The following is a 25,499-nucleotide window of genomic DNA, read 5'->3' on the forward strand; positions in this document are numbered from 1 at the left end:
ATTTGAGTACTTAAGGAGCCATATATAAAAAACATGTTTTAGCCCCAATCCTGCACAATCTTGGACTATAATGTGCAGTAGTGTGCAATCAAGCACAATTTTGTGCGATCATACAAACATCAGCGGTCATACAAACATCAACATAATTGTGTGACAGATAACAAGTCCTGCACATCAGTATGGTATAATACACTGAAACTGACTGCTGCCATTCTACACTTATGTCAAGATACTCATTCAATACTTATAGGCAGCTCAAAGCACGAAAAGCATGGCAACAAATTTTACTGGAAGCAGACACCAGTAAACAGACCTCGTCTGTGCCCTCCCATGAGGCTGATCCTGAACATGATGAGGTTGTTTATGAAAGCATGAGAATCCAAAATATTTGCTAAGAACCCCAAGTTGTTTGCTGCAAAAGACACCTGACACGAAAGCAGTTTGACTTGATGCCGTAACAAAAGAGCTTTAGCACCCGCACACACAAGAAAACATGCTTAAAACAACAGCTAAGCCTAAAAGCTTGATGTAGGCAACCAATGCTGCACGGTAGAAGGAAGACAGCGTCAACAACAAAAACGACGAAATACCAACCTTTTCCATTAGCAGAACTAATGCTTCGAATCGCTTTTGCAAGAATGTCTTCCATATGATCAGGCCCACACCTGCGCAGTATTAAAGACAGGAAGAGCACACAATGGCACACCTGTCTATAAGGTGATGTGGTTGCATTACATCAAAATTTTCGTGGCTGTGATCCCAGTGTACTCACAAGTTTTAAAATTTAGTACGGTAGACATCTGTTAATTCGACTCTGTCTAATCTAATTTTTCAGTTCATTTGATCCTTGCCGAAGGCCCTGGCTGGTGCCCATGCATTTCTATGAGGCCAAACTTTCGTTCCTTTCAATCCTAAAACTGGAAATTGGCCAGTCAGCATACATGTGCCTGAACCCTATGGTGACAGTGATAGTGAGTCATTTAGTAGTAGTGTCTGTCTTGGTGGAGCTTAGGGGACAGTATATGCGTCAAACACATATCCCTCTGCCCTCAAAAACGCTTATTTTTGGCCCGCCCTAAGAAGATTTTCAAGAATGACTGTAGCTCACAAAGCCTGACTATGATATTTATGCAATTATAATGCGTGCCTTTCTTTTTTTTTCCAGAAAACTGCCTTCACGGTGCAATTGTATACAAAACCAATTTCGCGGCATTCACATACTTCACCGCAATATATTTTTGTTATGCGGTAAAGCAAGGTGGCCGCTATTGTGCAACACATATGAGACTCTTGGCCATTTTCCTTGCTAAACATCTATGCTATACTATCTATACTTTGTTTAGGAGCTTTAATGTCATTTCTGTGTTAGTTTTCTGCTTTGGACACATAGAAAGTGGGTGCACATTTCAATCAGGGGCCCGTCAGAACTGGGCAAATAATGCCAAATTAATCAGTGGTGTGTGTTGCCATTTTTTCTGCACCTTAATTTGACCTGTTGGATAATTTTGTTGGTCCCGTCAGGGTGAAATTACTGGAAGATGACTGTAATACGGTGCACATTACTGTGCAGCCAAGTGCACGAGTATGTGCTGCTGTGAAGGCGTAACCTCACGATGGTAACGAACAGCATAGGGAGCGACGAGGACTAAAGGAAGACTAAAAAACAAATTTTGCTCCTGGAGTATTGCTTTGTGCTTTAAAATTTGCTATGTTGCTTTTATAAAGATACAAATGCTCTGGTGAGCAGTCATTTGCATGTGTTACAGACAAAAATGTTCTTTCTATTTTTCGCTATGAAGGTGTGTGTTATAAGTGAGAAAACATGGCACTCGGGAGGAAACTGCACTGACCATTCTTGAGTATGCTACTGGAGACGGCCGAGAGGAAAGCCGAAGCCTTGGCCAGCTTGTCGATCTGGTCCCGGTCCCGGTCCCACCGCACCAGCTGCTCCGAGGCGCAGTTGACTAGCAACGAGTCCAGTTCCAAGGACCGAGCGAACCGTCGTCTGGCCCGCACAAAATGCACTGCGTCAATTGGGAAACAAGAACACAAAGACTCGTTGCTGCTAAGAAAATTCGTGATCATCACAACGAAAAAGGGATGTGAACAGAATTAGAGAAAAACACAGAAAAAGTGCTGACTCAATCAGCAATCGCCTTGTTAATAAGATTGCTACATATATAATATACATATGCATATAACTTAGATGCCCAGAACTCACAAACGCATTTTGACACACGCTCTTGATAAAAATCATAATTAAATCAAATGATAGGATTTAATGTCTCTATGGCAATTCATCGGCTATGAGAGTCAGCATAGTGGCATGCTCTTTGTGATATACATATGCATATAAATTAGATGCCCAGAACTCACAGAAGAATTTTGACAGATTCTCTTGTTCAAAATCAAAATTAAATCAAATTATAAGATTTAATGTCTCAATGGCAATTAATCGGCTACGAGAGAGCATAGTGGGATGCTCTGGATGAATTGACCACCTCAAATGCGTCCTAAATCCAAGTACACTAGCATGCCTGCGTCCTGCCTTTTATCGTAATGTAGCTGCCGCATCTGGGAATCGAACCCATTACCTCACGGACAGCAGAACGCCACACTACTGAGTCATTGCAACGAATGGTGCTCTCGTTAAACATATGAATAAAAAGAATCATTAAGAGGTTCATGAGTGACTGTCCAATAGCCAAACAATACTACTGGCTTAAGTACCATGCGAATACAGGTTGAAAAAGTATCATTATACGCAATACCATGCACAACAACAACGCTGTGGAGTACTGTTGAGCCTTGAGATAATCAATCATTACGTAAAGGCAAACTGCATTAATACTACAGATTTGATATTGACTATAAAAGCACACATAGAGGTTACCACAAGCAAGCCTACACTTATTACAATCGACTTCCATTAATTCAACTTTGATGCGACCGACGAAGTAGAGCAAATTATCCAGCAAGTCGAATTAAACAAGACACATAAAAAATGCCAAAATAAGCCACCAATCCAATCGGCAGTATTTGCAAGTCTAGCACAGCCTACGAATCAAACGCGTGCCACATTTCTAAGTGTCCAAAGTAGAAAACTAATGGAGAAATTACATCAAAGCTCCTAAACAAAGTAAATATCAAGCATGCCCTAACAATGTGTGAAATGTGCCTAATATATTTTGTCAGAGTTTTGTCGAAGCTTCTATGCACACTTACAAAGTTCCAGAGTTAAAGAAGCACACTAATACTCATGGAATAAAAAAAATTAAATTATGGGGTTTTACATGCTAAAACCACGATCCGATTATGAGGCATGCCGTAGTGGGGAACACCAGAAATTTGGACCACCAGGGTTCCTTGACGTGCACCTAAATCTAAGTTTACGGGTGTTTCCGCATTTCGCCCCCACTGAAATGCGGCCGCCGTGGCCGGGATTCGATCCTGTGACCTCATGCTTAGCAGCCCAACACCACAGCCACTAAGCAACCACGGTGGGTTAATACTTATGGAATACTCAAAAATGTTGGTAATAAGGTGCAGAAACATTCACAGTAGAACCTTGTTCATATGTACTGGAAAAACATGTGAGAAATAACATACAGATTCAATTAGTTGAGCCTATCAAACTGAACTGTTGAAATCAAATCGAATTGTTGTAGCTTGAGGTACCGAAGCGTGTCGAGGTGGTGAAGACGTGTGCTGTTGTTCTTGCAATTTCAGTGAGCTTATGTTCATGCTCCTCGAATTCTGCCTGAGCTTTGAGTGGGGCAATTCGATTAGTACAGTTTTGACGTGCCCACTCGGTGTGAGTCGAGCTATAGGGCCCTAACGATCTGAGACGCACATTGCCATTTTCCTAGATGGGAAACAAACGAAATCGAGCCGACAAGGGTGGGTGATGCAGGAATACAGCGCCTACGATGCCGTGAGAGCGAAGCATGATGCTCACTTCGCGCCACCTGAAGCAGGGAACGGCATGCATTTGGGTTGTGACTCATTAAATATATGCAGTGTGCCTCCAACAGCAATACATTCCATGCACTGTAAAATCGATAGCTGAAGACGCTTATGGCAATAGGGTTGGCGGTGATAACTGTGAGTGTGCGCGATGACCCGAGAGGAGATTTGCAGGTACCGGAGTAGGAAACCGAGTGTGCATCGGCGTTTTCATGCGAGATGAACAGGTGAGTATTGCAGGCAAGCTGCTGCAGCAGGCAGCTACTGTTCTTGATCAAACATGCCTTGTGCCTTTTCTTGTTTACATGGGACCTGGCGGCTGGAAAATGTAACACGATCGCAGTTTGATGATGTACAACGCTGGTGTTGGAAGTCTGTTTTTTCTGGCAATGTATGAAACGGTAAAAAAAAGAAGTGTAGCTGTACTGGGTCATATTTTGTGTTCTCGATCACAAACGTTGGAGCCAGGAAATAGTATGTAACAGGATCGTATCAACGAGGCTCCACTGTATTACAGTTTCAGCTGTGCATTGGCTAGAGGAAGAAGAAAAAACTCACAGTCGATGCCATCTTCCTGAGACTCGGACCCAGTGGGAAATGGAAGCTTCGTGAGCCGCTGGAGGTCGTCAGGGGTCATTTCGAGATCACAGGCCCATGCCGACACCAGTTCAGTGATAATGCCTGCAGAAACACGAAATACTTATTAAGACAAAAAGAAAACCTGTGAGTACAGCACCTGTGATGCTTTCTCTTGGTTGTTTGTTTGTTTTGATGTTTCAAGTAAACTTTTGTTAATTCAACCTACACGGGACCATCAAAACTGGTGGAATTATCATCTGGTGGGTTGCGAATTAAACCAAGAGGCTGAAAAAAGCATCAAAACACACTGCTGATTCATTTGGCAGTATTTGTCCAATTCTAGCATGTTCCCAAATTGAGCTTATTTTTTAGGGGTTCAAAGTAGAAAACAAACGTAGAAATCGAAAGCACACACGACTATTAGCAAGAAAAAATGTAGGATGCCTCCGATTCTGGCAATAAAAAAAAAAAGAGAAGCAAACTTTACCTTTACAGTACATGAATTTATTGCAGTGACTATTCTGTGCACCAGACTATATGATAAACTTACGTTTTATTCTGTGACCCGAACAAGAAAAAAAGCCTTAACTTTATTTTGTAGACTACAGTGGAGCCCTATTAAATCCTTGTAATCAGGAGTGTGCGAATACTAGAATATTCGTTTTCGAATCGAATCGTGACCATTCTAATACAATTTACAAATAGAATATCTAATATTAACCATTCTAATACAATTTACAAATAGAATATCTAATATTATAATATAATATCTATGAATCTAATATTTGATTTCTCGACTATTCCATTTTTCGAATATTGGCACCTTCAGTGAATGACCCGGCTGTGGTCAGTGCCTTGATACGCTCAGAGTTCCCACCGTGGGCGATCTTTATCGGTACAAAGTTCGACCAGGTCTACCAGGCCGATCGAAACGATTAACGCCATGCTAACAGAGTGAACAATAAAAGCAGTGCATGTGGAAAACACGAAAGCATGTGTGAAGATCGGACTGATTAGCCACCGGAAGCCACGTTGATTGCATCAAATACTTAGTTTGGTATTAGCACACGCAGGTTCGCGCAGTTAGGAGATTTTTACTTGTATGCGAGCCCACAGACGAATCTGGCATGCATGCTTGCAGGAGTTGCCAGCTGGTTGACCACGGACTCGAATGCCATTTCAGCGGCCATCAATATGACCCATCGAAAACTATATCTGCTCTACGTATGCAAATTGAAGAGCCAAAGGGCGACGTGTATGCATTCGGTGTGATTTGCGGCCTGCTAAGAAGCGGCCGGAGCAAAAACTTTTCCGTCACCTAGGTGGCCTGCAACCCACGTGCACCAGCGCTGCATATAGTATACACATAACAGGCTGCCGCCTCTTCCGCCATGGCGTTTTTTTTTAGATTCCTTATTAGTTCACTTCGTGTCTCCTCCCACTTCGCATTCCTCTTGGCTGCCCTCCTTGCTCTCTCCAGGGCCGGCGCACCTAGTAGGGAAGCAGGCTCGCTGTCCCGCTTGCCTGCGGGATTTTCCGGCCGCCGCATTATAACCGGTATTTCGTCTTGCACGGCTGTACTATAAGCGGTATGCATATACGTGAAGTTATATGAGAAGGTAAAGGGAGTCAGAAAAGACCAAGTTATGCCCTGTTCTGCACTATAAGCACTTACGTTGTAAGTGGTATGAGCTGTACTACTAATTCCAGCACCACTGTCTCAAGCCTCACCTTGGCCTTTTGCGAAGAGGGAGGACAGGGAGACTTCACGGTGCTCGGGGAAGAGCTGGCGCTGATTGCAGGAGCGCCTCAGCAGTGACGCCAGCACCAGTACGTCCTCGAGCTTGCTCAGCAGCGACTCCCAGTGATCACACTCGATGACCACGGGCTCCCAGCTGTCTTCCTCGATTTCGCCCTCATCGTTGATGATGACTGGATCATCACGGTCCCCGGTGGGAGGAAGTTGCACCTTCGACAGTTTTTGTAGTGGCGTGCCTTCGTTTTCTTCTGTTGGCTGAGGCTGTGGAAGAAACAGATGGAAAAGTGAAGGCTAGTGTGCTACAATGAGAGGTGAGAAATTGTGAACTGAAGGTGTGCAATAGCAAGCGCTAACAACTGCATGCCTGTAACAAAGGCAGAGCCCCTTTCCTGGCAGATTGGTGTTTCTCTGTTGCCAAGACTGAAAATTTCAGGTTTGGTTCCCGGCACGGCAGTTGCAATGCGATGTCCACGCAGTGAAAGGTGACCGAAATTTCGCCCAGCGCCTCCCACTACGACGTTTCTCTAAAAATTTTCGTGTCTAAATTATGCATTGCAAGTTAAACCGTACGCGTTCCACAGCAAGATGGCGAAATTTGAGCGCATTCGGCGCAGTAGAAAATGTGTGAATTTTTCAGAGTTTCAACTAAGCTGCCAATACTGATGGGTGAGAAAATGAATCGTGTTCTGCATGGTTAACGGGTGCGCACAGTTTTGTCTTCGCATGTGCATCTCAGTGGTCGTCCCAAGACAGTTTCTGCAGGTGTTCTCCAGTTCATGGCGTCTTTCTCGAGTGAGTGAAAGAATTGCAGGCACAGTGCAACAGTGACACCCGTGTTGCGCCATAGGCTGACTGTGTGGAACAAGTAGAGTTCGACGCAGTGCAGAAATGGTTTCGAAATGTTTCGGAGCAGACGACACAGCAGTGCGCCCGCACTTCTCTATGTCATACAAGCGGTGACAAAATGGCAGTCGCTGTTGGTGGAAGGGCCTTAGAGACAGCAATATCAAACTGAAACTTCAAGTTGAAATGTGCCTTGAGAGCCCAGTTTCTTTATTTGCATAACTATACGGGCACCTCTACTATCAGTTACAGCGATAACATGAGGACCGTTGGGATACCATGCTACATCCTCCTTGATGGGATACAAAACCCCATCAAGTGTCGTTACTAACCTCTCAACTGGAGAGAATGTTTCAGAGACATGCATCATTTAAAGATTACAAGATGTGGACCACATCTAAAGAAACACTGCAGTTACGTTAAGTGGGTGTAAAGCATGCCTCCTGTGTTTACTGCACTAATGTTACCTATCACAAATGACTACCACCATGTTCAAAATGCGATGACGAAAAAAATGAAACTGCCTATAAGACATGTCGAGGAAGACTCCCAAGGCTTGATAATCAGTAAAAAATCATGCAGACTCCATGCAATGTGTGGGAAACAGTGAAACTAAAGCTTTACTGAGCCAGCAAGACAAAATGGCGCAGCACAATAAAAAATTCAGACGATTTCAGCGAAGAATGTGTCCTGTAACATTCATCAGCCATGACTGCATGCCTTACAGAACAAAGGAAAGTTTTATTCAGGGGAAATACTCTTGATCAACAACTTTCAGTGATATTATCACCTCTACAAGATTTTGTGCAACTCAGCATCAGATGCGTCGAAATGGATAGCTGAAAGAGTTTCTGGCACTGCATAAAGATAGCAAGTTTGGCATAGCACGAGAAACACTGTTAGCTTCATGCGCCAACAAGTCCAGTGCCAAGTCACATGAAACCTCATGAAAAGGATTGTATCCCGAATAGCTACAACTTCTACTCAGCAAGACAGCAAATGACTGTGACTGCTTGTCCTAGGACATAAATAATTACATTTCTGTAATCAGAAATTCAAAATACACAAGGTATGCAAATTTGGATAAGATCTATCCATAAATAACAAAGTTGAAGTGTAGCCTTCCCCCAGCATGAAATAAAAAAGCAAGGCTACTGTGAGACAAGATTAACAAAAGAACTTGGCTCTTTAACCGGCATTCATTTCTTACTGCCGCTAACCTGAGTCTGTCTTATGAGCTGGTATGATCTGTGCATAAAGGTGGTACGTGAAAAAGTGTGCCCACCACTTCTTCTGCAGCATTGGTAGCTTCGTCTTTTCGTGGACTTGGAAACTGGAGAAAGCTTCTTGCCGCATAGCCAGCAATGGCTGCTCCGATGTAGGCTGCCGGAACGTTTGATGATCCGGCCAACACCGTCCGAATGCTCCGCCACCACGGTGACATCGTCATCGACGCTGTGAAGTGAGCTTCCTCTCCTGCAACATGTCATGTGTGTATGTAGATGAGGTAAGATATATTTAAGACATGCGTAAACAGACGGATGGACATACAGACACACAGGTACAGGTACATTTTACCACATATTCTGCAGCAGAGAGCAGAAAGAAGTCCAAGGTTACCATACTGAAGTGAAATGAAAGTGCACCAACAATAGCTTTTCATTTATACTGGACAAATCAGTCAGTCAAGAATGTCAAGTGCTTTTAAGAACGATGAGGACCAGACCAATGGAATCTTGGAAGGGTGGCAGACTGGGTTAATTGACATTCCATTATGTTGCAAGTGCATATCACGTGAAGAAGTAAAATAAGGACGACATCAGACAGGCTTGAGCGCTCGTCCCTGTGCAGCCACACCTTGATTTAGCGTGCACAGATACATTCTATTTCTGTTAATTTGATCCTGACTGGACAGTTGAAACTGGCTGAATTATCCGGAAGGTCAAATTAAACAAAATGCAGAAAAAACACTCAAGCATGCTGTTGGTTTCCTTAGTATTGCCTTTAAAGTAAGGTTCGCCGTAATACAGTCATATTATGCGGTGAAGCATACCAACGGAAAAACGTGCCACTGTTACGGCACATGGCCAGTGTTTCTCAATGTACACATGCGCACGCGCTGTCTTCGGTCACAGTACAAGCGCTGAGTCACCTAATAATTTACTGGCAGGCCTTCAGGATTCAGACAGATCCCCACTCTTTTTTTAGCTTTAATGTCCCCTCGACTTTCCTAAGTGGTTCTTTTCTTCATTTTACCGCCTCACTTTTCTCTAACTTCCCCAACACACAGATGGTTTCTTTCCCACTTCTAGGTGCACGGCGCATATGCCCGCATATATTTAAGGACCACGTGCTAGGTCCCATTAACGGTCCCATATGCGAGACACACACAGCAAGCAAAACGAGGGCTCAGATTGCCACAGCAATGTCAGAAACAGCTCTGAATGGCTGCCAGCATGCTTATTAGGAGTCTAAGTCCTCGTACTGTGACCGGAGATGGCACGTGCACGCCTGCATAATTAAGAAACCTGTACTATGTCCCATGACAGTGGCCCTTTTTCAATCCTGGTAATCTTCACTGCAATGTATTGCATATGCTTCGCCGCATAACACGCGTTATATTGTGGCGAGGCTGACCAGTCAAGTTGGAATTATTCACCAAAGGCCCATTTTGAGATCTATGTAATGGAAGATTGGGCCCATAGAAATGTAGGACGCCGACAGGGGCCTTCGGACGGGGTCGAATTGACTCGGAAATCTGAGTAACTGGAGTCAAACAAACGGAAGTCTACTGTAAAACAAATTTTTAACGTAACAAAGTAAACTGAAAATATTTCTTGCCAATATCAGAGTGTAATGAATGTACGCTTTTAACAAATATTGGATGTAATGAGAATAATGTGTCAGACACTTCACGAGGTTTGACTTTACACAGAAGTTGCTGACTTCACTCTTCCTCTTAATGTGTCCGTCAGAGTCCTTACCGGCAATTTCCACGAGTGACTTGAGGAGTGAACTGAACAGGCACCAGCTCCTTTTGTTGGTCATGGCCCACGTGGATGACAGCCATTCTTGCAGGAGGGATTGCTGCACAAGATAGAATCAGGTGGTCAAGCCAGTTTTTTGCTTGAGACGAACCCCTGGAAGTGCAAACTGCAATAGGTGCCATAGAGATGTGTGTGTGTGTATGTGTGTGTACTTGTGCATACGTGTGTGCACAGGCTCGAGGGTTCTGAATCGGTGCAGGCAGATTACAGGGGTTACTAAATTATTGTGCTGAGGCTTGAGGGATAAGAAAGGTACTTCAAATAGATGCTAAGGGCAGTGCAAGGAATAGTGTGATGGAAAACGATGGTGTATAACATTAAGAGACAAAAAGATGGCAGTGTGGATTCTAGTTCTAGTTAAACATCTAGTTCTAGTTAAAAATCAGAGAAGGAAGTTGATTTGGGCATGCCATGTAATGTGCAGAACAGATAATTGTTGGTCTGCCACAGCAATGGAGTGGGTACCAAGGGAAGAGAGATGTGTTAGAGGGCAGCAGATAAGATTAGACTGGGCACAAGTCACTCACGCAACATGCAAATTTAACAGGTGTCCCTGCTAACTAAATTAGAGCATTGCTTACTGTTACAATCACCGAGTAAAGTTACATTGGATTAATTTAAGTTGTTGAGTCAGCTGTACGGTATAAGGCACAGGTATAGTTTAGGAGAACAACAGGCTGAGTGAGTTTGACCTGATTCAAACAGCGATTTGTCACGAGTGTGAAGTCACGGTGACGAATTGTTGTTCTCACCACTAGTGAAGATGGCGCAATCCCTGACTTCTTCAGGGCTTCCAGGAGCAATGGATGACAGCCGCTGGATGCCAATGCTCTTGAGAACAGAAGGTGCCCTGCAGGAATAGTGAAAAAATTTACAAAACATTGTTTAAATTACTGCCATTGGTGATACTCAAAACGGCAATAGCTGGCCAGAACACAGGTTCTCCCTTAGGCTGAATTGGTGCATTTATTTCAAGCAAGATTACGTTAGACTGTACCACAGGTGTGTGCAATGTGGTGGTACATGGCGCTCTGGTGGAGACGCATTTAGACTTAAAACGGTCATTTCTACTTGTGATGCTTGTCTTATATTTAGCCATTTGCAATGCAGAGTCTATCATCGTACACACTACCATCAATTAGTCAAGGATCAGCCAATCAATAAAAGGTCCGCATTTCCATGCCAAACAAATGCTGTCACTTTTTCAGCCAACATCACTTTACCACAGGGAGAATGGGCTAGGTATTGTCACAGCCTAACAAGGTGATCCTGAAAACAAAATTCTAAATAACACTTGTCTTTACAGCGCACAAATCTAACATCGTAGTGTGTAAAGTCAGGAGCCTGACTCATTAGTAGCCTGGAGAGTACAAAATCGATGGTTTGATAATGTTGCGTCTGGTTGAGAGGAAGCATGTTGAACAAAAAAAAAAAAAAAGCATTCAAGACACAACAAAAAGGGGCTAGGTTAAAAACATCTAAGACGTTTTGTCTGTGAACAAGGCTGTGAAAGCTTCCGAGAGGAAGCTGAAACATCCGATAACTTTTTTAACCAGATCTTCTTGTTTTCATTTCCATGGGGTTTTTTTTGTTCTGGAGAGTACAGTACCATGATAAAATTAGGTGGCTAATACAAAAAAAAAAGACCGTAGCAAAAATTGCTGGCTGCTCCGAAGAAACAACACTAAGAAAGGCACAGTTTGAAAGCATGTCAAGGAAAAATGCAACTTTCTCACCAAGCTGCTTGCAGTCGGCATCTTCCTTGGTCGTCACGGGCAGGGGAGACTCGTCATTTCGATCCCTTGCCAAGCGACGACTGTCGCCAATGTCGAAGTAGCCGAGGAACACAGGCAGTGCAACGGGGTTCTCGTCACCAAAGGTCACCCGCTTGCTCGAGCTAGATGTCCAGAGTGACAGGTAACGCGAGACGTGTGTCAACACGCGTGACACTTTCTTCAGTGGCATGGACAGTTCGTCTGCTAGCTCCTGTGCAAATATGAGAAAGAGCCAGATGGAACAGACAAGACACTCAGCAGCAGTGCTGGATAAAAGGAAGAAAACATGTGGTCTTATGAACATCCACAGCACACTCTACAGGAACGGTTGACTCTCTCGCGTACCCTGAAGTTCGCCTTCCCTGCACCACTCGCGTCTCCTGATGCTTGTCGACTTTCCCGCATGACACAGATGCAACTGCGGGAGTTGGTTTCATAGTTGTATAGCTACAAGAGATGGTGCAAGCCTTCCCACGATAGTGCCATGTGACCCGATGGCATAAATTGCTAAGGCGCAATTCGAAGTAGCTTTCTTCTCTATGGTTGTGCATACAGACCGACAGTGAAAGGCATCCCATTTGGCTTCGTAGTGCGGCACCGGCATGGGCAAATGTGATCTCTTCTACATTGTTTTTACCAGTCCATGTGGTCTGACCAGAACACCCAAGGATGAGCAACAATGGTGTGGAGTGCACTTGCCTCTGGTGAAACATCTTCCGACGATGGCTCGTAAATGTCATCGACTTGCGACTTGTCTACAGCCTTGTGGAGGTGGCAAAGCTGCCGGAGTCGTCGGCAGGTCTCGTGCAACAGCTCGGCATCGAAGTCACAGCTGACTTCTTCGTCTTCCGATGCTAGTTACAAAGAGATGCAATGAAAGCACAGACAATCAGCAGTAAAAGAAAAAGCTAAATCTTCTTGCACTGTCTCAGAGCCCAAGACAATGTATACATCAGGTTCAATATTTAACAAGACACATCATCATCACCACTGCAATAATTTATTATATGCAAGGGCCCCTCTTAGAGGGAACGCTTACATCATTACGAAAGCAACAGTTCCTGAAGCTAATAGAAATGAAGGGTCTCATATAAAGCATCAGGCAGGCATCTATGCATACAAATGTAGCCCGCAGGTCTTCATGTTGTATCTTGGCTTTAATTGGTGGGAGAATACTAACCTGACATTCACTTTTAACATTCTCCCCTCTCTCTTGCATCCCTTCGATGTCATTGCAGCTGGTGCAATCGATTTTGATTTTTTTTTCGGAGAGAGTTGTGCGAGTCTGGCGAAGGTGTGCCGTGTGGCATAAGGCCGAGTGCAGTGGATCGAGATTTCTTTTTTTTTTGTTTTCGGGAATTTCGCCTTTTGTCTCTTCGGCACAGACACTTAATAGCCAAATTTAATTGTTATAACTGATAAAGTGGCATGGGAACATTTAAGTAAATGTGTTCGTGTTTATTTTACCACAGAGCGCACACAAAATTTCAGTGTCACAGCTGCTCATGGTTATATCAAATATGCTGCTAAAACCAGTATTGTTATATGTGGGCTCGATTGTACAAGCATTTTCACATTATGCCTCCATTGGTATGAAGCTGCTGTGGCTGGGAATCAAACTCGCAACTACGACATCAGAAGGATGTCACGGCCACTGTGTCATCGTGACAGGTACGACAGTGTCGTCCCGTTCATACCTTGAGGTTCCTGAGACTTTGGTTCCAGCACCTCGAGTACTGTGGAAACGACGAAATGTGACGCCTTGCTGCTATGGACAATCTTTTCCAGAGCCTGTACAATAGCAAACCGACAAATTTTAAAATCAGATGCTTTTCTTTTGCAAGGTTGAAGCTGCTAGAACCTTAGGCAAGTGGCTCCAAAATTAAGATTCTGGAGCCTCCCAAATAACTTACTGTTTTTCAAATTCGGGGTGGTATTTTATGGCAATTTATTTACATTTGCCATCCTTCCAGTCCTTTTCCATCTGTTCGCACAAAGTCGTGCTCCCATTATGTCCGGAATCAGCCACTTGGTTGGATGGATGACAAGAAATTAAGTGGATTGCAGCAAAGGAATCTTTACAAACTATCGCGTCTGGCTTTAAGCAGCGTATGAATACAGGAAACCCTTTTAATAAAATGTAGCATAGTTGCACAGCATACAAGCCGAATGCGTGTTTAAGCCACTTTGCCTACCATCACCTTGCAGTAACCCATTATCGGGCATTTTTAATTGGTTTTACTAGTACCACCATAACATTCACAATAGTGAACACAGAACCAAGCTTTGTGGAAACAGCAATATTAGCTTGGAAGAAATATACTGTAATTAGAATTTCTCACCACTCGTGTTAGTTCTTGATGGCTGTTATGACAACAGAAGCATTTGAACAGGCTCAACAACACACTTACAGGAAGTAACTAAGAAGTTTGTGTGAGTTGCTAGTTCAGTAGCGTAGACTACATATTGCTACGGAACAGCCGCCACAGTATAGCTGCACTGAGGAGGAGGAAGACAACGTGTGTGCCGGCTTGATATAGCGTTGCCATTTTGGCCTCTGTGAGCTTCCCTGTAAATAAATTGTAAATAGTATTCGGCTTCAGCTTCATGAAACATTAATTTGGTGGAGGTGCGGGGTATCGATCCCTGTACCCAAAATGGCGACGCTACATCAAGCCGGCACACACGTTGTCTTTCTCCTCCTCAGTGCAGCCATACTGTGGCGGCTGTTCCGTAGAAATATTTACTTGTTTACACACCTTCAGGATCCATAAATTGACATAAGAGGGAATGGGGTCACGAAATGCTACAAACACAAAAATTGAGCCCCAACATACTCTTCAAGCACATTCTATAATATAATAGATAATAAAGGCAATGGAGGTGGGAAGGTGGTTCCAGCCATTACATGTAATTACATTTCAGCAGAACTTTTTGTTGGGCTAGTTGGTGCATGTTACTGAAGTACTAAAGCGCCAAACAGACAACACAAGAAGAGACATGGACGAACTCTTCGGATGTCTCTTCTTGTGTCGTCTGTTTGACACTTTAGTACTTCAGTAATGTAATTACATGTTTGAGAAATGAAGGAGTAAATGTGTTGGCTCTTACAAAGAGTAACAGACATGTTATGACTATGATCGGTACTAGAGGATTTCAATTATCGTAAATGAAACTTGTCTTTAAGGCATGAATCGGGATAGTAGATATGTTAGAATAAGGGCACGTGGGGCATGTCAGGAGCCTGCAGAGCTCATGTGAGCTACAGCTGTGATAGCACGTTACCTGCTGCTGCACGCTGACTCCTTTCATGTCCCGCAAAAGGCGGCCAAGCTTTGCCACCAGCTGGGCTGCAAAGAGAAAGAGTGATGATGAAGAGCTGCCCACCTTCAATATCACGAAATATTCTCAATTAAAAAAAACCCTTACTATTGCAAATAGATTAAAATTCAACCATTTTCATTACGAACAATTATTAACACCTTTCTTTTTTTAGTGCACATAGCGGCATTAAACTCATGCGTTTGTCCGATTACAACTGCGCCTGAGTGATCACTGCGTTTTTTGCATACTGGCACTGGCATGAGTCAACTGAATTGCACTGACAGCCCGAGACAGTTGTACCTGAATAGTTCCTAAAAGTACCTGAATAGTTCCTGAAAGTACCTAAACAGTTCACAGGGTGTCTACCAAGTTGACATTTCCAAATTCCCTGAGTTTTCCAGGTTTTCCCTGAGCACCTTTGCGAAATTCCCTGAATGAGTCAGATCTTCGTTTTATGTCAAGACAGGCTGACACCATGTTGCCCGATGCTGTCACTCTCTAGTAAGCATGCTGAAACAAAAAAATGACTTAATCCAGTTTGAATAGTAAGGAGTAATATATATTTTATTTAAAAAGGAAACAGAAGGAAGGTGTTAGTAAAATGCACAGCGAAAGAAATGCTAAAGCCCATTCCAAATTGAGTCGAACATTTTCAAATACGAATGAAAATGAGATGCATACATAAGTAAATATTTTTTTAATATCAGCTATTTCTATCAACTGATAGCAAGCTCATCTGTATGAGGTCCTGAACTTTGTCACAACTAAGGTTCTCTCTCAGCAGCTGGGAAGTCAACCTCAACTGTCCTGACATACTCTCAGCCCGTACACAACATCTCAGTGTTGGGTTTCACTGCGTAAACAATTTATTTTGGTTTGGATGAGGGACACCTGTGTCTCAGCATCAGCCATCACTTAGTTTTTTTAGCTCAAGCTCCTTCAAAAAGGTGGCGGCACCCTTCCTTTCCCGTTAATTCCTCAGTGCGTCGGTCCTTTCTGTTCTCATCCTCCTTCTACCACGCTTTCACCACATGGATCATCTGAAGCATCCTCTTGGTCAGTTGTACAGTCAACATTTGATTTCTTGGACTTCCGAGGGGCCGCAAAAAAAAATTGAAAAAAACGGGCAGTCTGAAAAAAATTAATGCATGTCTTTAACTGCCTTTAAGGACTAAAATTACCACAGGCACGTCTCAAAAAGCTCTGAAGGCCTGCCAGTACGCTTTTTAGGCATATCAGGGCTTGTACTGTGACAGAAGACGACGTGCACGCATGTGTAATTAAGTAATGTATACTGTGTCCCGCGACAATTGCCCCCTTCCCACGCTTGTTATGCTTCACCGCCTAACACTCGTGTATCAAGGCAAAGCTAACTTTCGTAGACTGGCATTACGCAACGCGCTGTGCTCTGCGAGCTTCAAAGCCAATCGCTAGGATTACAAAGGCGGAGTCGGTGCCATTGGTGATAGCGGCGAATTCTTTCAATGAAAAACACGGCACCGCACGGCAAGAAGCTTAATAGCGAACATAGAAGCAGCTAGGCCTGACGTTGCCGCGGTGGTGGTTACGGATTTGCGGATTTGCCTGCGAGAGTGCCGGTTCGAGGCGGGGAGATAATCAAAATAGCGGCGGTGGCGGCTTTGATTAATGCCATTTCAGACCTGCAGTCGGGGCAATATACATTGACTATATGGAGTACGTGGTGGTGCCGCAAAACCGTGCAAATTATCGGGCATGTCCGAAAAATCGGGCGTCTAGAAAATCGGTCGTTAACTACTCTGGCAATACATCGTGCCGATGACACGGCGTCAATAATGATTCGTTGCGATTCCTCTGTTGCTGGAGCCAGCATTAACACGACTTTCGTTCCCTTTCAATAAAGTTACAGCTAATTTTTCCTGATGGAAGCACAAATTCCCTGAGTTTTCCCTGAGTTTTTCCAGACTGTTCAAATTCCCTGAGAATTCCCGGTTTTCCCGGTTGGTAGACACCCTGGTTCACTTAAAACTGGTTATACAGTAAAATTCCCAGCAAATGAATTCCCAAGTCTTAGAGATAATTCAAGTGACATCTGGGCAGGTACTCTTTGATAGGGCCTGTGCAAAAATTTATTATAGCGGCCAGAGCAAAGAGGCATAGATGAGTAGCACGTCTTTGGCAATAAAGGTGGGCCTCAACATAACAAAGACACATTGGCATGAAACTGTCATACCTGAAATTTTTTTGAAGTTGAGGTTCGACTGCGCTAGTACAAAGTGCTAGGACAAATGAACTTTGGGCTTTGAAACAGGTGGCACCTGAATCCATGTTCCATAGATTGGTACCCTCTGGATTGAAAATGTGGATCCTCTATGCTTTTGCTCATTCAAAGATGTGGAAGTGATTTTGGCAGCGCCAGAAACATGCAACAGACGTTGGGTTTTTGGACACCGTGATTTGGAAAATTAATCCTAATATTTTCCTATCTATTTTTGTGGCAACACTGATATAATGTACTGGCGCAATTTTCAATTCTCAACAAGAATACACTGCTCTCTACAGAATGCCTGTCACATCCTGTCTGTGAAGCACTTAGTAATAATAGTAATACAGTCAAAACCGGGTATGTTGAACTTGAAGAGGATTGGAAAATAGTTTGATATATCGATAATTCGAAAAATAAAATACGAGTCTAGTTTATCTGAATATCCACACATCTCGGTCAGTCTCCAGAGAATGTTAAAAGCAGGAATTTACTGATTGCACACTCGGAGCCACTTGGTGAAAAGTGCCATGCATTTCTTGTGGAGCACATGTATCGGACCATGAGGCTTTTTGCGCTCTTGAAGCAGCGTCACAATCTTTTTTCAGATAACGAATGGCTGCAGGCAGTATACTTCACGGCATGACAGTAAATACTTGCCGCTATCAGTATGCTTCACTGCATTACACGGCTGTAGCGCGGTGAAGATTACTTAAGCAAACCCGGCACTATGGAGTGCAAATAGGACCCTTGCTGCATGAGCCCTCTATATCTTGAGGCATGCGCCTTGCTCATTTTTCCTCTGTGGCATGTACAGCCTTTCATACTCGATGCCTTGACAGCATCTGCCAAAACAGCGCTGTTTTGTCAACATGAATATTTTCCATGACACGAGCAGTAATTGGAGTCTCGTTAGTAGAAGTGCACTGCAGTGCAGCGTTCGATATATTGAATGTGGCGATGAACGGGAGTTGGATATACGCATAGTACCTTCGCATGGGATTTCCAAAGGTATGTTACAACTATTTACCACAGACAATTCAATATACCAGGGTTTTACATATCTGGGTTCAGCTGCACTAATAATAATAATAATAATAATAATAATATGGTAAAATAAGCAAAATAAGATGGTAAAATAAACTGCTTGCTACTATGCCCCCATGCTACATTACTAGCTATAACAATTGAACTTGGCTACTGGGTGTCTGCACTTAAAATGTAAGTGAATTCCAGGAAAAAAAAAGCGAGCCGCTTTGCCACACTCGCCTTTGTGCCATGCACCCTGCCTGAATGCCTTCGTTATCCCTCTCCCTTGTACCCCTCCAAAACCCGCGAGGAGGTGGAAGGGAGGTGGGAGAGGGGCATGCAAGACCAGCAATGTGATGAGACGAAAGTGTACCTTGCACCCGAGGTGTGTTGCATGAATGCAGTGGCGGCGAAGCGGCTTGCATTTTTTTTCTGAAAGAATCTGCATTTTATTTCCTTTTGGCACAAACACCCAGGAGCCAGATTTAATTGTTATATAACTGATAACACAGTATAGCAGCATCGTTGTAAACAGTTTATTTTACCACAGAATACATACATCAGATATAGTACTGTTAAAACCGTACCATTATAAACTGGTTTGACTGTACTGAAGTTTAAATGTAGTGGGCTAACTGTTGTTGACCAAATGCTAGTGATGCACACAATTATGTGTCGGTAACAAATGCCTGAACTCTGCAATGTAAATGTTTCCCAATTCTTCCACAGCAGTCTGGATCTTGGATTGCAGAGTGCACATGCAATTGCTGAGCTTGGTCTGCGGGTGCAAAAGTACTGAAGCCACCAATAGAACCAATAAAAACAAGACCCAGCATGCATAGAGAAAAGTGCGAGATAGGAAAGGCTGGAGGACAGAAAACAGTGCTACGACAAAGCTTTCTACGGAATAGCTACTTTATGCACTACAGCTGGTGCACATTAGGTTACATCAGAATGCACATTATCTGTGAACATTTGTGCACCCAGCACTTAACACATTTTTATCGCGAGTGCAAGTGGTGAGCTGTGGCTACTAGTCACAGAAATGTGTCGCTCTGCTTATTTGCTGGTAAATATATTCCAATTTGTGTAAATATTACCTTCCATGTAATATTCACATCATATTTTGCAACATAAATGCACGAGATTCAATGTTACCCCAAATTACATGACGCATGTACATTTCTTTCATGAATGACAAACTGCTTTTTGGTCACGAATGAAAGCACTGAAAGAAGTCGAAGAAGTCGCCTTTGTAGTGTTGCCTTACATGTACGAAACAGAGTACAGCACATTCCACATGTTCAGGAAGCATACTCATACACCAGCAAGAACATGGGACAGTCTTTTTAAATTATAGGGTTTTACGTGCCAAAACCACTTTCCGATTATGAGAAAATTAAATTAAATTATGGAGTTTCACGTGCCAAAACCACTTTCTGATTATGAGGCACGCCGTACTGGGGGACTCCGGAAATTTCGACCACCTGGGGTTCTTTAACGCGCACCTAAATCTAAGTACACGGGTGTTTTCGCATTTCGCCCCCATCAGAATGCAGCCACCGTGGCCGGGATAACATGGGACAGTCAGTGAGACGGTTAGTATGACAGATTGAAAGGAAGCAGGTGTTAGTACTGACCTTGGTAAGACCAGCACTCACCCTCGTCGATCGGTGGATCGGCTTCCTTTAGCAGCACCTGGACCTCGTTGAGAAGCTGCCAGTCGCGTGCGCGGCTGCGTTCACTGTAGCAGAAGGTAACAGAAAACAAGAAGGAAGATCACCCTATTTTTGATAGTTTGTTATAGTCATGTTCAGTAATCATGGTTTGACTGCACATTTAAAAAACATTTTGGAGATAACGAAAAGCTGTACCTGAGCACACGATGAAAAGGAACGGCCACAGCGTACAGCTTGCCCTCGGAGGTCATGTAGCAGCATGGGTAGGTGTTTGGCTGTACAGTCTTCACCAGGACGTTGTTCAGGCCCATTAGTGTGTAGTTGCTGTACAGTAGCCTTGGAAGCAAATGAAATTGAGAAGACGAGTAAGTCTCGTGCATTTAATCTTACTGTAGGTGCAGTTCGTTTCAATCATGTCCGGGGTTAAACATGGTGTCTGATGGAAGAACTTTGGTTGATTCGTGTGGTTTAACATTCCAAAGCAGCAGCAGGGCTATGCGCGGGGCTTTTCTGGTGGCGGCTGCATATGGTGCGGTTGAGCACAGACACGCAGGCCCTATCTTGAAAGCAATCTGCAATAGGTACAGAGTCTAGGTATGTCGCAGGCTGATAGCTTTGTGTGCACTGTGTTCTCACTGCTTAGTTTACGTTGAAGCGAGAGGCAGCATGAAGGCCAATTCGCTTGTTGCTGCCGCCAATCTTCCTCAAGCCAGCGTTTTGACAATGTGTCCATGGTCATCGCGTGAGATGTGTTCAGGTTTGCCTGTGCACGTGTGACACCAAGCTTGTCAATTTAGTTGCTGTATTTTTGTGCATATAAACAGCACCAAAAATTTTTAAAAAAGTTATAATAAAGTTGAGGTGCGGATTATATACGAATTTCATTTCGAGAGGTGACTTCACGGCAGTGCAGCTCATGCTGCTCTGACTCAGATGACGATGATCTCGGATCACTGCTAGAACTACTCGAATCTAGAAACTAGAACTCGAACCAGAATGAGCTGTGCTCAACAGCTGTCCTTTACAGCACAGCATTGCGGGAGAAGGGTGGAACAGTGCCACTGGCTGAAGATAAGACATGGACAAGTCGTGCATCCGTGAATGGAGACTGTTCTTGCAAAGATGTCAGCATTGTTGTATACAGCAATTTCAGCGGGTTATACGAATGGATTTTTTTTTCAGGCTGTTGTAACTGGGGTTGTGGGTTATGTGCGGGGAGTGGGTTATGTGTCATGGTGGGTTACACGCTAACAAATGTGGCAGTAAGTGAATGTTTACGAGTTTATATGGCTGATAAAACTACTATCCTTACTTCGTATAGCTGTCTGGTAGTTTGCTATCGCAACTGATGCGTTGCCTTTCAGGCAAAACTACCACTTCTTTTTCCTTCGCTTCTTTTCATACTTTGTTGCCAAGGAAACGAGGTTCCTAGTTTTTAGCTAGTGCTAGTGTTCACCTCAAGTCAAACAAACACAAGTCATTGTGACTCGATAAGTGAAGAGCACTTTCACTGCCACCTTCACCAACTTTGAAGATGGCGCTGAAAAAGATAAGACATGGCTCCTAATTTTTAGCCAGTACTAGTGTTGTCACCTTACATTAAGTGAATGTAAAATGTTTGGCTCAATAAGTGAAGGCTGAAAACGTTTCCACCACACCTGCCACCTTTTCCAACATCAAAGGCAGCCACCCTTGAAGACTGATGAGGACACCACACCTGCAATCAAAAAGGATGCAAGCTGCTGATAAAAACATAGCAATAGATTGCACTGAGAATATGTGAGGTAGCTATGCTTGCTACACACCATCTCTCAAATTCCAAGTTAAGCAGATAACATATGTGCATCCTGCAGAAGAAAAATATATCTGACAAAATAAAGACAAGTTTCACTGTCCCTGCTGCAATTAGACTGTTGAATTAAAGAAAATACGAACATTTTCCTTGGGCTTACTGGGTGTTGGCATTATATGATAGTTACTCAATCAAATGTAGTCTCTCCCAAATCTTGATTCTTTTCTTGGAAGACCTCTCTTTGACCTTAATTCTTTTTCTACAAATGAGAAACGGTCAGCATTAGAAAAAATACCTTACAGTGTGAACCAATGACAGGCATATTTGTCAGCTTGCTTTTAATTGCCATTTTCGACACTAGATGGCAGTGCTTGTCAATTTTAATTAAAGTCGCTTGAACTTGGAAAATATTGCAACCCTTTTCTCTTAGCTGCTGCGCCACTGATTGGCCAGTTGCTATCATGTGGTTGATTCTCGCTAGGAATGGTCCACATTGCAATGGAGTGGACGGTAGGTGAAGCAATGTTGCAATCACCGTGCATGCCAGCAGACCACGTGGACAAATATTTAATTGTATGTCTATTAGGAAATTACAGCTATCTTGCAGATCAAAAGGGCGAGCAGGAATTCCCGAGGGATAAGATTTTGGCTGCGGAAACCTCCAGGAGCTCGAAGAAGTGCTTTTTAGGATACCAACTCGCCCTATTTCTCTTCTGCTGAAGGTGCTTTTTGTAATACTTAAAGGAAAGAACGACAGCAAGAGCCATGATATATAGTTGCACGGGATACAGTGTGACAAATTCACTCACCTTGGTGACACCTGACTTTGAGAGACAAGGGTTTCCCCAGACAAACACTTTAAAAAAGCGTTGCATGAAGTGTTGTATACCGCAGAAGTGTGTACTGCCTGCATCATTCGCTATGTCAGAAAGCTACGACAATTTTTTTTTTGCAATGCGAGCGTTGCAGTAGTATTTTGCTGTTTACTCGGACTTAAGATGAGCCAGATATTGCACCAATGCTTCTTATAACGCAAGTCTCTTTTGTACTACAGCAATATGGGTTATTCTGATCCTCATCGACGTTGATCAGTGTGAAGCACTTCGACCATAATTACAGCAACAGTTTAAAATTATGCGTAGCAGCGCTTGATTTCAAGTCAGCTAAAAGAGTCTGTGTAACATCGGTATTGGGTTCAGTATCGTCTGTGAATTTCATAGCGCAAGCTGCAACTATTATTTTTATTATTTATTCTTCTCTGCTGCACGGAAGTACAGAAAATGTCAAGAGCTCATCGCACCTTCCGCAGTGTGTGGATGATGAGTACCCGGTCGTAGCTTCTTACGTGAGCTAGATGCCCATCAGCTGGCCATGTACAAATGCTTTATACATTAACAATGATTCTTAATTAAGCACAGTATAGAGTAATTTAGTACCCAGCCATTATATTTTAGCAATGAACACATAACTTATCGGGGAGCTCAGGGACAGTGAAGAGTATACAGGAGTATGAGTGGCCATGCTATTGCCCATCTCGCTTCACACAATTTGGCTGTCACATTGTGATCTTAGTTACCTGTAAAACTTATCATTATGCAATGTAGATGCAGCATCTCATCTTTTATATACAGAACAAAGAAAGTCATCGATCAGCGATACTACAGATGGCTTAGTAGGAGTGATGCACTGGACCAAATGTTGCAACAATAGCACAGTTTTGCCTGCACGAGCTACGACGGTTGCGGTACTTTCAAGGTTCCAGTGATTTTAATGTTAGTGGCATTATGATTAGTCTTTCTTATATTATGCACTGCTTGAGTGCTTGCACTGGAAATGTGGCTGCCTGTGTGCCTACATTTCTAGAAAATTCCACACAATATTAATAATTTCCTGTTGTACAGAAAGGATTAAAACCACTGTCACTGATTTTTTTTTAACACTACAGTGGAACCCTGGTTATGCACCTCCAGATTTTGTAACGTCCAGGCTTTTACAACGAATTAGTGCAGTCCTAGCAAACTACCCATAGAAACAATGTTAAAAACCTCGAATATGTGACGTAAGATCATGCATGTTCCCTCTCATACGATGACTCATACAAAACTGCGAACCAATGACGAACATGTGAGAAAGGTTGCCAAGCTTTGACAGAACCCATCGTAAAAGCATGGGATAGTACAGTCGCATTACTTGTAGTATTCAATATTTTTCAAAAAAAAAAACTTTGCGGCACCCTCCCTTCCATGAGGAGCGAAACGCACCCCTTTGCAAGCAGAAAGCCCAGACTTGTTTTCTCACACGTCTGTCGTTGGATCGCCAGTTTTGCACGTGTTGTCATACGACATGGGATGTGCAAGAAGGCATTCCCTCAGGCTGAAACTGCTAGCTGCCAAGGACAATGCCACAGATGCTGCCGTGCCTGTGCCTGCATATGTTCTGTGTAGCATCTACAACATTTGGGTGTTCGTCTATGCAGGCAATGCCATGGGCGACCTCCTTGCGGGTGATGCCACACTTGAATGAAAGCTCCCGCTTGGCGACTCAAATAATGTTCAAGGAAACTGACCAATTTTTTTTCTGTAGGTGAGAATAAAAACATTATAGCATTTGGTGGGTGAAAATCGAGGTACACTGTATGCTAAATCTCTCTGGTACAGCCTGACTGGCTTTCCTGCACTGCAGTATACTTTCTGCACTTACTTACTTGGGGGTATTGGTTTCTGAGTCTAGTAGAGTGCAAGCCTATAGTTTATTACTGGAAGTGCTTCACTTGCAGTACGCCATACCAACAAGGCCGGATGTCTACCCTTCCATAGTTTAAATTCAAGCTACTCGCTATTTTGTAGCACGAAGCCACATGTTACAGTTAATGAGATTTTTTGGACATGCCCAATAATTTGGACGCCTTTACTGAGCCACCACATACTCCATAAAGCCAATGTATAAGGACTTCTGAAATTTTGGACGTTAAAACCCTCCCCTACCTGGCTTTCCAGACTTTTTGCCGTGACTGCAGGTACAAAATGGCAGCACTTGAAGCTTCCACCACCATTACTTCGCAGTACTGACCCAGCACTTGCATGCTGATGCAATAGCAGCCATAGCCACCTTGGAAATGCTAGGCGCAACTGCTTTGACGTTTGCTACCAAGCTCTCTGCTGCTTGGTGCCATGTTTTTTACTGGAAGGATTTGCTCCTGTCAGCAATAGCGCCGACCCTGCCTTTGTCACCTTTGTCAATGGCTTCGAAGCACGGAGGGTAAGGGAAGAAAGTAAGGGGAAAGTACCGACAATGCATAATGCCGGTTCCCGAAAGTTAGCTTCACCACAAAACAGAAATGTTACGCAGTCAAGCGTACGCAATGTATTGCGGTGGAGCACACCAAGAGTGGAAAGGGGTCACTATCGCAGTACACCATACGTATTCTTTAATTACACATGCATTCACCCACAATATCCTGTCAC

General features: G+C 43.4%; 1 protein-coding gene across 3 annotated transcripts in view; it reads right to left on the bottom strand.

Annotated features, from left to right (window-relative positions):
* Positions 1–25,499, bottom strand: part of Rab3-GAP (Rab3 GTPase activating protein) — a 50,684-nt gene that overhangs the window by 7,938 nt on the left and 17,247 nt on the right. For 2 of the 3 annotated variants that reach the window (XM_070527162.1, XM_070527161.1), the window contains exons 14-27: positions 21,902–21,960; positions 20,439–20,579; positions 20,205–20,308; positions 15,255–15,319; positions 13,667–13,760; positions 12,669–12,823; positions 11,931–12,180; positions 10,947–11,044; positions 10,132–10,234; positions 8,433–8,623; positions 6,277–6,565; positions 4,525–4,647; positions 1,851–2,024; positions 595–665 (exon numbers count right to left, since the gene is read on the bottom strand). In XM_070527162.1, the coding sequence (XP_070383263.1) occupies positions 595–665; positions 1,851–2,024; positions 4,525–4,647; positions 6,277–6,565; positions 8,433–8,623; positions 10,132–10,234; positions 10,947–11,044; positions 11,931–12,180; positions 12,669–12,823; positions 13,667–13,760; positions 15,255–15,319; positions 20,205–20,308; positions 20,439–20,579; positions 21,902–21,960 (1,917 nt within the window). The remainder of the gene's footprint in view (positions 1–594; positions 666–1,850; positions 2,025–4,524; positions 4,648–6,276; positions 6,566–8,432; positions 8,624–10,131; positions 10,235–10,946; positions 11,045–11,930; positions 12,181–12,668; positions 12,824–13,666; positions 13,761–15,254; positions 15,320–20,204; positions 20,309–20,438; positions 20,580–21,901; positions 21,961–25,499) is intronic. The other variant, XM_070527163.1, reaches the window with a different exon arrangement.

This window comes from Dermacentor albipictus, chromosome 10, assembly GCF_038994185.2.
Source record: "Dermacentor albipictus isolate Rhodes 1998 colony chromosome 10, USDA_Dalb.pri_finalv2, whole genome shotgun sequence".
Classification (NCBI taxonomy): Eukaryota; Metazoa; Arthropoda; class Arachnida; order Ixodida; family Ixodidae; genus Dermacentor; species Dermacentor albipictus.